The 13,521-nt window shown below is 34.6% G+C and overlaps 1 protein-coding gene across 1 annotated transcript in view; it reads right to left on the bottom strand.

The window, feature by feature from the left end:
• Positions 1-13,521, bottom strand: part of VPS8 (VPS8 subunit of CORVET complex) — a 261,129-nt gene that overhangs the window by 86,967 nt on the left and 160,641 nt on the right. Inside the window, exons 37-41 of the mRNA XM_054585065.1 lie at positions 12,076-12,165; positions 10,199-10,241; positions 7,455-7,558; positions 1,251-1,332; positions 827-909 (exon numbers count right to left, since the gene is read on the bottom strand). Of these exons, the coding sequence (XP_054441040.1) occupies positions 827-909; positions 1,251-1,332; positions 7,455-7,558; positions 10,199-10,241; positions 12,076-12,165 (402 nt within the window). The remainder of the gene's footprint in view (positions 1-826; positions 910-1,250; positions 1,333-7,454; positions 7,559-10,198; positions 10,242-12,075; positions 12,166-13,521) is intronic.

Genomic DNA, 13,521 nt, shown 5'->3' with positions numbered 1-13,521 from the left:
GATGGGAAGAAGAGCTTGGAAAGACTTAGAAGAGAGCTGACAGGCACATTATTGATTGGATAAAAGCATTTGAAAATTATAAAGAACAATGGCATCATATTACTGTTTGATTGTGTGTGTGTGTGTGTGTGTGCGCGCGTGTGCGCATGTGTGTGTGCATACTGCATGAAGTAAAGGAAGACAAAATGGAGTCTAAGGATAATTCTTGCTGTTTCCCTAAGTATGTTCACAGATTTTTCTAAAAATATATCTTAATGTATTTTTAGTGTTCTCCTTTTGGTGAAAATGGAAAGATTCAGACCTTTTTATTGAAGAAAACAGGCTGGAATGATGTTTCCTACAAAAGCTTTGGACCCAGAGCCAGCTAGAATCTGGAGTAGGGGATGAGTTTGAGACATAAAATTTTATGATGAGTTAGAAAACATAAGTAACAACCAATGATTAAAAAATGCCTATAGTAACAGAATTTTTAAGTTCTTTTTTTTTTAATCTAAAAAGTATAAGCAACTGGAAATCACTGTAACCCTTTCCCAGTTAGTGCACCAAAAGGAAGCTTGTGTATCTAAACCCATGGATAACTGGACATCTGAGGGCTGCATGCCCTAACTGAAGGTCGCGTATGCATGCCAAGCAAACTCATACCAGTAGATCGCTAAGGAAGAATCAAGATGAGAGCCATAAATTAGATATTTAGCTGATGCCAAAAATTAGCTGCAATGTGCTTGAGAACATATTTAAACATTAGCCCAAATTTGCTGTTAATTTATATATAACTAAATATTAGTTGAACTTGATCAACAGTGAATTTTCCCCCCATTTAACTCACCTGTAAGATTCTTTGCAAGATTGATGGAAGGGCAATAAATGCTGCCATGCTGTTTAGAACTTGCATGGTCAAAGATTTCAGAGCTGTTGTAATAAAATGTTGATACTCAGGTTAGTTTAAAATAAGAGTTTTTGATTTTCCCTGCAAGTCAGTGGAAAATAGTGGATTTATATAGCCTCCTAGAAACTTAGCTAACCAAGGGCAGTTTGGTATTTTAAAGTTGACTATTGCAAAGCTACTAATATTCAAGACAAATAATGTAACTAGTGCCATGGAAAGCATTGAATCTGAAAGATGAAGTCAACACTACAGTATAATTTCATTAAGATATAATAACACTATGACACTAGGAAAAGGTATCACGATGTTAATTGTTAGCAGATAAACATCGGGTGATAGTATAGGTGGACCCTGATGGTCTTACCTTCAGAATGTACGGGAGGTGCAGCTGAACTAGATAGCTTCTGAGGAGCCATCATTGCCTCCAGCAATGGAAACCAGAGTGCCTATAATGCCAGAGCAAACCAAAGGAAAACAAAAGCACTCTGTTATTTTTAAGAATAAGGTACATCAGACTAGTGTTTTACAGGTTGAAATGTACTCCTCACATACGTTTGTTGGTGAAAATCAGAAAAAGATGGAACACTTGACTGAAAAGAGGAAAAATAATAAAAAGCAGGGCCCATAGCTAAAACAGATATCTATCATGCTCCCTGGGAAAGTATGGAAGCTAAAGGTAGGTAAGTTTAGATCTTAGAATTGCAATCTTTGGTGTCTCAGGAGAGGGTAGGTTTAAAGGAGTTAGGGCAGAGCTTCTGCTAGGTTATTATATACTCTGGTATACATGCATCACTGACAAAATCTAAATAACCCTATGTACCACCAAAGAGAGCAGAGAATCCCCCACAGCTAACCTTCCCCCATCTCTCTTCAGCTATGTCAAGCAAGATAAATGAATAAAGCTTATACATTTTTTTCTTTATGTGAAGCAATACTTTGTATCTCCTTAATCATCACAGAACAAAAAGTGGAAGTTTACATTATTTCAATTAACATTTCCAACCACATCACGAGATAAGTTAATAGATCTATCATTTATTTAGTCCCATTATGTTGGGCACTGTATTAAATGCTTTACATACATTTTCTCATTTCAGTCTCATAACAATGCTCCCTTATACAGTGAACATTATCTTCACTTGCAATAAGAAAATGAAGCTTAGAAAATTTAATTTGCCAAAGATCACACTGCCAGTAAATTGGTAGTACGACTGCAAATTCTGTGCTCTTCTTAAACCTTAAGAAATATCTTTATCATCGAAAATCAAACTGATATATTAATAAAATTTCAAACATGTTTTCTAGTTAATGATTTATAACAGTTTTAACTCAGTGTCTTAGGAGGAACCTATTTCTGTGAACATGCAGGAGGCAGAGCAGGACAAGAGTGGTTCTTACGGAAGAGGGCATGTTCTGCGCCCCACAACAGGACATGCAGAGCTTGTGTGGCCACGGACATAAGGGAGCCTGTTCAGGGCACAGGCTGAGGGTCTTAGTGACATTCCTGCCGGCTGACTCCCCACTGAGGAACTCTACTAGGATGCCCTTATCTGCCCCCATTTGAGATTTTCTAAGGCCAGGATTTTATACTGCTGACATTTTATGTATTTCTTCAAGTTCTTAAGATACTGGCTTTAATTATGCTATACCAGCGATTCTTTGTTTTATTGAAATTTTAATGCATTTTATCCAGTACTCATGAACTTTAATCATGTATTTTATTCTTTTCTTTTTTTTTAAATTGAGGCAACACTGGTTAATAACATTATATAAATTTTGCGTACAACTTGAAATTCTAGATCTGTATCCTCTACTCTATGTTCACCATCAAAAATCTAGTTTCCATGTCACCAGAATATTTCACCCTTTACCCATTTTGCACCCATCCTCCTTCCCCTTTGGTAACCTGCAATCTGTTGTCTGTACCTATTGTTTTGTTCGTTCATTTGTTACTTTTTACTTAGCTCGCCTTTTAGGTGCCTATTTTAACTTGTTTTTACAACCACATCATTTCTTTCTATGTATTTTATGGTGTTTTAATTTAATTGTATATGGCATACCTAATTTTTACTTCTTGGTTTTTATATTATATTTAGAATTTTATTTATAAATTCCCTTATTTAATCCAGAAAATTCAGAAGAATTACCATATGAAAAGCTATGTTAGTCTCGATTTATAAATGGCACACCGGGGAAAACATGGCTGTAGCGCTGACAGCCATGGGGTGTGTTCGAACCCTGAATAGAAGAGTTGTTCTGCTTCAGTTACTTCTCCACATTGACTGTAAATACATGGTAAACACCTTTTAAGTATTTTACCTCTTTTGCTCTTTAATACTGGTTCTTAAAATTTTTAACTTGGATAACTAAAAATCAATAGATTAAAATAATCATCCATGAAAGTGACAATACTAATCCCTCTAAGCAACACAACTAAACCTCAATTACTTTCCCCTGTTATATAATAAACAGCTTTTTGTTCAGGGAATTATATTAATAACAAAGCCATATTCTTTGTTATATCTAATTGGTAGACATTAGAGTAGCAGCATAAAGAGACAGACACACAAACATAGGACAGGCAGAAATTCTACTTGGAAAATGACTGTTGACCCAACTTCCTGTGGTCAAACTTTAAGAAAATACTCCATTAACACTAAATTTTCTAAAGAAACTTTTAGAAAGAGATATTATAGACAGTTCGCTATCAAGCTTTTGGATACTTCAACTCTCCTAGTGGCAACAGCTCTTGTTCTCACTCTCTCCAAAACAAAACAGAACAAAAAACAAAACAAAGAGAAACATGGCAAAACAACTATTAAAATCCCCCAAATAAAGTATGTCATTATATAAAAGCAGTCTATATTCTTTCTGACTGGTGTTTTAGGATTCTTAGGATATATTCTCAGAAGTGGGATCATTGGTTCAAATGGCAGTTCCATTTTTAGTTTTTTGAGGAACTCCACACTGTTTTCCACAGAGGCTGCACCAGTCTACATTCCCACCAACAGTGCACAAGGGTTCCCTTTTTTCCCACATGCTTGCCAGCACTGGTTGGTTGTTGATTTACTGATGGTAGCCATTCTGACAGGTGTGAGGTAATAATTCATTGTAGTTTTAATTTGCATCTCTCTGATGATTAGTGAGGTTGAACATTTTTTCCTATCTCTAGTTTGTATGTCTTCTTTGAAGAAGTGTCTATTCAAGTTCTTTGACCATTTTATAATTGGATTGTTTGCCTTCTTGGCGTTGTGTTGTATAAGTGCTTTATATATTTTGGAAATTAATCCCTTATCAGATGTATCATTGGCAAATATGTTCTCCCATACAGTGGGCTCCCTTTTCATTTTGTTGATGGTTTATTTTGCTGTGCAGAAGCTTTTTAGTTTCCTAAAAAATTTCAAAACACCACTCAGAAAGAATGTATGCACCAGTATGTTCATTGTAGCATTATTTACAATAGCCAAGATCTGTAAACAGTCCAAGTGCCCAACAGTAAATGAGTGGACAAAAAATAGCTGTGGTACATTTATACAATGGAATACTACACAGCTGTAAAGAAGAAGGAACTCTTACCCTTTGCGTCGAAGGTGGACCTGGAGAATATCATGCTAAGTGAAATAAGCCAGTCAGAGAAACACAAATACCATATGATTTCACTCATATGTGGAATCTACTGAACAAAAAAACCTGATGAACAAAATAAAACCAGACACATGGATATATGGAACAGACTGACAGATCTCAGAGGGGAGGAGGGTGGAAGGACTGGAAGTGATTAGCTAAAGAACATATATGCATATATGCATGGCCCATGAACACAGACAGCATGGTGAAGGCTGGGGGGAAAAGGAAAGGAAAATGGGGGACATCTGTAATAGTGTCAACAATTAAAAATAAGAAAGATTTTTTAAAAGGAGCAAACAAAAAAACAGCAGTCTCGTAATTTCACAAAAACACTACTTACATAAAAACCAACATTCAAATATTTTTTGTTATTATGGGACTTGTTCAGAAATAAAGCAGAAACCAGTTGTTGTGGATGAAGGAGATAGACAGTGGTGTGAGGTGTGTGTCGAAGATAAGGAGAAACAGAGAGAGTTCCCTTGTAGACATACTTCTTTTACATGCAGCCAGGAAATGGTATAATTATAATCTTAAAGAAGTGAAACTTTCAAAGAATAGGAAGAAGTCTAACATCTAATATCTTTATTAAACAAATTCTAACTCACACTTTTTGACAAAAAAAAAAATTAATTTCCCTTTTGCCACATCAATGAAAGCCTTATTCCTGTCTCTGATTAAGAAATAGATCATATATAGTCAGAATAATCCCTAGAGTTCTGGAGGCATGGATTTCATATATAATTCTACTATTAATATGTGTGAATCTGGACATATGCAGCTTATATGGACCTGAACAGATCTATTCATAAAACAAAATTGTCATTTTTTCTTAAAATTTCCATAAGAGAAGAAGAATATAAAATAGATATTAGAGAGGAGATTGGTTGAAAAGTAAAAAAGGCAAAATAAAAAAGTATCAATTATGTATTGATAATTGAAAATATCAATATGAAAATATAACCATGTCCAAATATAGCCAGTTTACCACAGATATATGAAAATAAAAACTTAGGATGAAAAAGATCATGGCAAAAGGACTGGTGTAAAGCCCACTGTTCATTTGAATAAAGATGAAAAACAATGGGAATTATGGATTCAGAAAAGAATGTGTTATTAACCTCAATAAGGTAAAATAACACAAGTAATTAAAATTGAGATGGCTGGAGAACAGAGATTGGAGGAAGTATGAGTTCATATAAATTTCTTCACTGGCTTTATAATATCCAGTATAAAAACTGAAATATAATAATAAACAATAATTCCAATCTATTACAGTTCAGAATTTTTTAAACTTTAGTGAGATTTATTAAGAGATAGTATGAAGAAATATTTGAAATTCAGTAATTCCTCAGTTTTACATATACTTTTCAAATGAGATTGAGTTCTACATTTATTTTTAAAAACAAACATTAATTGATCTAATTTTTTTCTAAAATTATGTCAACCTAGGCAGATAAAAAATATCTAGAGTGGTATTCACCAAATGATAATGATGGTTATTTCTGGGTGACAGGATGGATACCAGGTAATTTTTTAATTATTATTTTTATCTTCACCCAATGACATGTTTATTAATTTTTAGAGAGGGGGACAGGGAAGAAGGTGGGGGAAGGAGAGAAATAGCGATGTGAGAGAGAAACATCAATCGGTTGTCCTGCATGAGCCTTGACTGGGGACTGAACCTGCAACCTAGGCATGTGCCCTGACGTGGAATCAAATCCACAACCTTTCAATTTATAGGACAATGCTCCAACCAACTGAACCACACCAGCCAGGGCGAGGTAGTTTTTAAAAAACATCCTTCTGTGTAATTTTCTGTATTGCAGATATTTTTTAAAATGATAGGTATGTATCTTTTACACAAAAATGTTTTTTAATAAAGAAAAAATAACATTATGTAAATGTGCTTGTTACACACAATTCATATTCTAAAGGGCTCTCAAAATGTATGACCTTAAGAAATCCTTAACAAAAATGTAAAAAAAAAAATTAGCCATCTCATAAGAACAGAAAACGTACCAAGTTTATTATTTCCATTGTAATATATATGGCTAACTATACATGAAACATTTGCCTGCTTTCCATTTCAGAAAACCAGACAGTGGAGTGAGGCCGGGGGTGCCAAGTCAGAGGCTGCACACGGACTGGAGGGTCAGGCACCAGAGGAGTTAACGCTATATCGTGCTGCCAACTTTACTTCTTAAAACTACTATAGAGTTTAGCTGTTAAGTCACATCTCGTCCCCCAAGTTTCTGCCACACTGCTCTAACTCCCACCTGCACAGGTGCTCAACTCTCCCTCCTTCAGTTCTGTGTTCTCTCATTTGCAGTCTGGAATCTGTTTCAGCAGTGCCTCCAGCCTGGGCTGCACAGTAGAATCACGTGGGAAGCTTTAAAACATATTGGTGACTGGGTCACAGCCACAGAGGCTTTAATTTAATTGATCTGGGATGCAATCTGAGTGCTGGGATTTTTCAAGGCTCCCCAGGTGGATCTAATGTGCAGCCAAGGTTGAGATCGACTCTACCTTAACCTTCTTTGACCTTTCCCAGCTTTCCCTGTATCCCTGCGGGTTTTCCTCCGGTTCTTCACGCTCACTTTCATCCATGGGGAACGGAAGAGATGATAAATGATGACACATCCACAATACCACGAAATGGAATACACAAACTCTCAGTTCAAAGAGAACAAGGACATCTAGTATTCACACACTTACTAAGTTTTGCAACACAGCCAAATCTCAGAATATAAAACCTTCTGTGAGAACAAAGAGGACTGGCACTCCCCCATAGTAACTTCGGGAGTCATACACCTGGCACCGCTAAACAGTGATTAAAATCAGCTGAATGGACCTCATGTAGATGAAAGGCAATGGAAGTAGAATTAATTCCTAGTTTCAGACCAGGACAGACTTTTAAATGATTAAGTAGTCATTTTCCTACCTCTCTTTGCTGCTGGTTCAAATTATGTGAATTTCTTTGGCAAAGGGCAATTGTCTCTAACGTGGTATCTTCAATATCCTTCAACAAGGGATCCCCTTTGGTACCTAGATTCAGAAAAATTGTCAACATCACTTAAGATCATTAGTATACTGATAATCTCAATAGCTTCTGTAAAAAATTAAAATTTTCTCTCTACAACCTTTGTTTCCCTATTATATATCTTTGAGAACTGATACCAAGCTTTAGTACATTAAAAAAAAAAAAAGATGATTCTGTGCCAACAGTTTTTCACATCAATGCTTGACATTCACAGGACATATAAAGCACATCAAACTTAGCATTTCAATATGCTTTCACTATGGAAAATCGCCAAATACCTGTTTGTAGATTAGAAAAATTATCTTTCACCTTTCTGGCTCTATCATTTTTTCCTCTATATCTTCAATGTGGGTATTCCTCCAAGATACTGTTTTAGGCCCTTTTTCATTTTTCAATAATTTCAGCCACTTTTGTAACTGTAACTCTCACATCCTTGTTAATCATTTTCAAATATACAACTCCAGCCCTATTCCTTTCATAATTTGTTCAGTGAATTTTCAACAGACTCTAAAGATATCTATGCCTATATTTATGTCCTGCAATCACCTTGAACTTTATATGTGCAAAACCCAAGCCACTTTTCTCTTTTTAAGTCGACTCTTACTCCTACATTTTCAAACTGTCAATGAAACCATCATCTTTAAGTCAACTAGTTTATAAATCTTTCATCATTTTTGATGCTTCCTTCTTGTTAACCCAGCATTCAAATAGATCGTCAATTTTGTGAATTCTACTTCCATACTCTCACAGGCTCACTACTTTTACCCTGGCAAAGCTCTTCATCACCAAAATCATGGGTACTATTGCAACAGTCTCTTAAACTTCTGACTTAAATCTTGCTCTTACTCCTTTTTATACTGTAACTAAAGTTTTCTTAAGCGCACATACAAACATATCAAAAACCTATCCACAAAAACCAGCAAAGATCTCTAATTTTAAAAATAGAATGTAAGTAAACCTCTGACCGTAAGTAAACAGAGTAAACATTCTGGCTCATCTTTTCACACTTTGTGCTCTTACAGGACTAGATTATTCTTGCTCCCTGAGGCTGCTGGCCAGGCATGTTCATGTTCATGTTTTCCTCAGCCTAGAAATCCCTTTCCTTGCTTTTGGCCTATCAAACTCCTGTACATCATTCCAATCTTAATTACTTTAAAGGTCACGTCTTCCACAAAAGTATCATTGACTCACTAGTTATAAATAGTTCCTTAACTTTCCACAATCCTTTGCCAATCTTACTGTATCTCTTTTATAATACTTGGTTCTACCTGCACTAGAAGTTTTAAATTACATATCTGTCTCCCTCACAATACTTTAGTTCCTTGGGTGAGGACTGTTTTAGCCATCTGTGATAAGCACTAGCAGAATGTACTGCAATTAGAAATCCTCCAAAATTCTTAAGCATACTGTCAATTGAATCTGAAAGTAAATGATAAACATGAGACTACTACTGAGAAATTTATCTTCATGGGAATTCAAGGAGATGGCTTTTCTAGACATATCACCTGCAAATTATTATAGTGATTTGAGGAAATAATTTGCAAAAATTATTCCCATAACACTAAACTGAAAAAAAAATGCATAAATGCAACAAACCTAATGTAGTCAAATTCACACATAAGAACAGTACGAAAATAGTAATTAAATGTTTAGTTGGACCAAATATGGAAAAGTCAACCAAGTGTTTATTGAGGTTCCAAAAATAAATAAACTACATAGGATTAGGGTACCAATATTTAGGGGAACGTGTGGGCCACAGGATCTAAGAAATCTGTTGGTGCATTGGAGAGGCAGGACAATTTAAAAATCACCCATCAAGTGCTTTTTCTTAACTCTAAGAGGGCTATTTTGAGAATGTCAAGTAATAGGAAAACAAATAATCCAATTTAAAAGGGGCGAATGACTTAAAGACTTTTTTTTTCAGAGAAGATATATAAATGGCCAATAAGCACACAGACAAGATGCTCAGCACCACTAATCCAATATGGAATTGCTAATCAAAACCACAATGAAATACCACCTCATACCCATCAGGATGGCTACTATCAAGAAAACAGAAAATAACAATTGTTGGTGAGGATGTGGAGAAATTGAAACCCCTGTGCACTGTTGGTGGAAATGTCAAATGACACAGCCATTATGGAACACACTACGACGGTTCCTCAAAAAATTAAAAATAAGGCTACCATTTCATTCAGCAATCCTACTTCTGGGTATATTTCAGAAGATATGAAAGCAAGGACTTGAAAAGGTATTTATACACCCATGTTCACAGCAGCATCACTTACTGATTAGAAGCTATCTTCCTTTGCTGTTATTCAGCACATTATAGTAATTTTTAATACAACAGCTATGTACCTCATTTATAATAACCAAATCATAAGTACAGAAATATAACAAAACAGTCAATACCAGTGAAGAGTGCCTCATTTCCTGTATACTCAATTCCACTTACAATTAACATCACAAAGCCACATGGTTTATATGCTTTCTTATTATGGGAAAATAAGTTAAAATAAGTTAAAGTGGTTAAACAGTGATTGTGTGGAAAAATGTAATTATTAATAAATGCAGTTTATTATAATAACATCTTTAAAAAACAAAGGGCAAATAAAAAAAATACCAAATTACACTCATGAACTTACTTTCACCTTGATGCATTATCTCTTGAAGTTTGCTTTGTAGTCTCTAGGAAGTAAAAGGAACACTTTAATTTCCAATCCACCAAATAATCCAATTGACATATTTTACAAGAAAAAGCCAAAAAGCAACAGTTATTAGAACGATCCCTGTCATTCAGAAAAGAATTCTGGTTCATGTAGAAAGCGCAGCAGGCAGCACTGGAAGGGACCCACTTCCGCTCTGCTGTGCTCCCCACGCAGCCAGCATGGACATTCCTGAGGCACAGGGATGACGATGAGAATTTGTCCATGTTTTGGACAAGGGAATTAAATTCATACTAGGCTGTGAGAAAAAAAGGACATGACAAGTCTATGCCCACTGCATGGGACACGGCCCTGAACGTGACATCTCCGACATAAATACAGTGGTAGTGTCCACTGCTCTACTGAATTCCATATTCTCAGTTACTGACACTGCAAAGGCTTCTCAATAGGCACTGAAGCTGACTTTAACCTATCACTTCTTTCAAACACTTGCTCCTTTTCTTGAGGTCCCTTATACATAAATGTTACAGGCAAACAAATCACAGAGCCCTCATTAACCACTCCCTGTCATTCACCCTACAGTCAAATGATAAGTTCTGAAATTCACATCCTCTTCTCTCTCCGCCTCCACTGCCACACCCAGCTCTGGTCCTCAAGACATTGTGCTTAGTGTAATAACCTTGAAGACATTCTGCTCAGTTTAAGAAGCTAGACCCACAAGGGCAAGTACCGTATGATTACACTTACGTGAGGTATCTAGGGTAATCAAATTCATAGAGTTTAAAGTAGAATGGTGGTTCCCAGGGGCTGGGCAGTAAGGAGGAACAGGCCGTAGTTGTCTAATGAGTCTGCGAGAAGTCGAAAAAACTCTGGGGATGGACTGTGTTGGTGGTGGTTGAACAGCAAGGTAAATATAATTAATGCCACCGAAATGGTAAATTCTGTGTTATGCATATGGTACAACTAAAAGAATGAAAAACACTTTTTTTTCCCAAAAACTGATAGAACAACAAACTGCTGGTGAGAATCTGGAGCAAACAAAACACTCAGACAGTATAGGTAGGGCATAAAATGCTACAATCACTTTGGAAAGAGGTCTGATAACTTTTTATAAAACTAAACCTATATCTATGTGGTGACCCAGCAATTCACTTCTTGGTATTGACTCCAGGGAAATAAAAATATTTGCATACAAAAGTGATTATAGCAGCTTTATTTGTAATAGCCAAAAAGTAGAATTCACTCAGGTGTTAATCAATACAAGAAAGGATAAACTGTGGTATATTCATACAACTATATATTAACGGACAAATACTGACACATGCGATAACAGATAAATCTCAAAATCATTATGCTGAGGAATTATATAATAATACCTAATGAATGAATGATTCCATTAACATGAATGAATAGAACTAATCCATGGTGGGGGGAAAAAAATCAGAATAGTGGTTTTCTCAGGAGGAGTGGAAGTGGGAACTGCCTAGGAAGGAGCATGAGGGAATTTCTGCTGAAGGTGAGGTTCTCTATCTTGTTAAGGACTAGGGTTACACAGGATGTGCATTTGTCGAAACAAATCAAATGGTACTTTTAAGACTTGTACATTTTGTTGTATGTAAATTTTACCTTAAAAAAGTACCACAAAGAAATAGTGAACTCTAGTCAGTGACATGCATGATAAAAATATTGAGGTAAAATGTAGTATTGCCTGCAACTTACTTTGAAAGATAAGAAATTAAAATGGATTGATGAAAACTTATACAAAGTTATATGTCAATTATATTTAAAAAAAGAGATAGACTAATAAATGGAGGTACAGATAGAAACATGACAAAGCAAATATAGTAAAATGTCACCTTTAGCATTATTAAGAAGGCACCATGAATATCTCCTTTCTTTTCTAATAGATAGGCAGTGACTTCATGAAGTTGATACTTCTGGGTAATCTAGGAAAGAAGAAAAGATAAAGATTTTTGTTTATGAATCTTGTCTGAAATGAGAAGATCCTATTAAGGATGAAAAAACTTACATGATAATAAATAAAGAATTCATACCTTGGTAGTATGTTACTTTATAGTATAATATGCAAATACTTGACTTTTTGGTCTTATAGTGCCCAACTTGGAGTCCGACTAGACAAAGTACATTCATTTTTTTTCCACTTGTTTGTTTAAAAAATTGTTACACACATGAATGAGGTATATCCATTGGAGAAAAAGTAACCATATTATATTATTATATAAATAGTAATACTATAAACCAGAAATTGATAAGTATAATTGTACACAAAATATTTAGTAACAAATGACAATGAAAACACTACATATCAACTTGTGGGATCTAAATAAAAAAAAAACTAATAAACTAGAGTTTCTAATAAGTAAAAAATAAAAACCAATTAGACTTATATAAAAGAAAATATTGCCATAGAAAGAAACAATAGAGAAATAACAGAGAGATTTAACAAGTCCCGAATTAGTCTTTGAAAAGACTAACAAAGTAGAATAAAACTTTCTCAGGAGGAAGAAAAAAGAAAGGTACTAATAACATCTTAACAAGTTAACAGATCAAACAAATAAACAAAAAGTGATCATCTCAATAACTGCAGAAAAACTATTTGATAAAATGCAGTACCCATTCTTGACAAAAACAAAAACAATACAAAACACTCTTAGCCATACTGGAAATGAAACTTTCTTAACTTAATAAAAATTATCTGTCAAAATTTTACAATAAAAATTTTACCACATTTAATGTAAAATGTTACACTGCTTCTATTCAAAATATCCTAGAGCTCCTAGACATCTGATAAGAGAAAGAAAAACATTTAAGACTGGAAAGAAAAAAAAAGCTACCATTATTCCTAGAAAATATTATTGTCATAGAAAAAAGCTAGGAACTATTGAATAAAGAAGGAATTCAGCCTTGTTGCCAGATACAAAATAATGTATAAAAATTAATAACATACAGTAGCAATAATCGATAAAAATGTCATTTTAAAAATTTCCTTTCAAAATGTTAACAAAAATATAAGTACCTAGGAACAAATTATTAAAAATATGTGCAAGAACCTTATGTAAAATATTACATAAAATTATACAACCTTACCAAAAAGCATAAAAGTCATTTTAGAAAGATAACCATGTTTCTGAATGTGAAGACAATGCCATAAGATGTGAACCTTCCCTGAATTAATCTATAAATTCAATGTATTCTTTTCATCAAAATTCCAGAAGAATTTTTTTTTTAAAGGAGCCTGACAATCTGATTCTTTAATTGATGTGGAATAGTAAGAGGCCAAT

This window comes from Pteronotus mesoamericanus, unplaced genomic scaffold (assembly GCF_021234165.1).
Source record: "Pteronotus mesoamericanus isolate MK-2021 breed Mesoamerican mustached bat unplaced genomic scaffold, CSHL_Meso_final contig_82, whole genome shotgun sequence".
In the NCBI taxonomy this organism is placed as follows: domain Eukaryota; kingdom Metazoa; phylum Chordata; class Mammalia; order Chiroptera; family Mormoopidae; genus Pteronotus; species Pteronotus mesoamericanus.
This window is presented reverse-complemented; position numbering and strand designations above follow the sequence as displayed.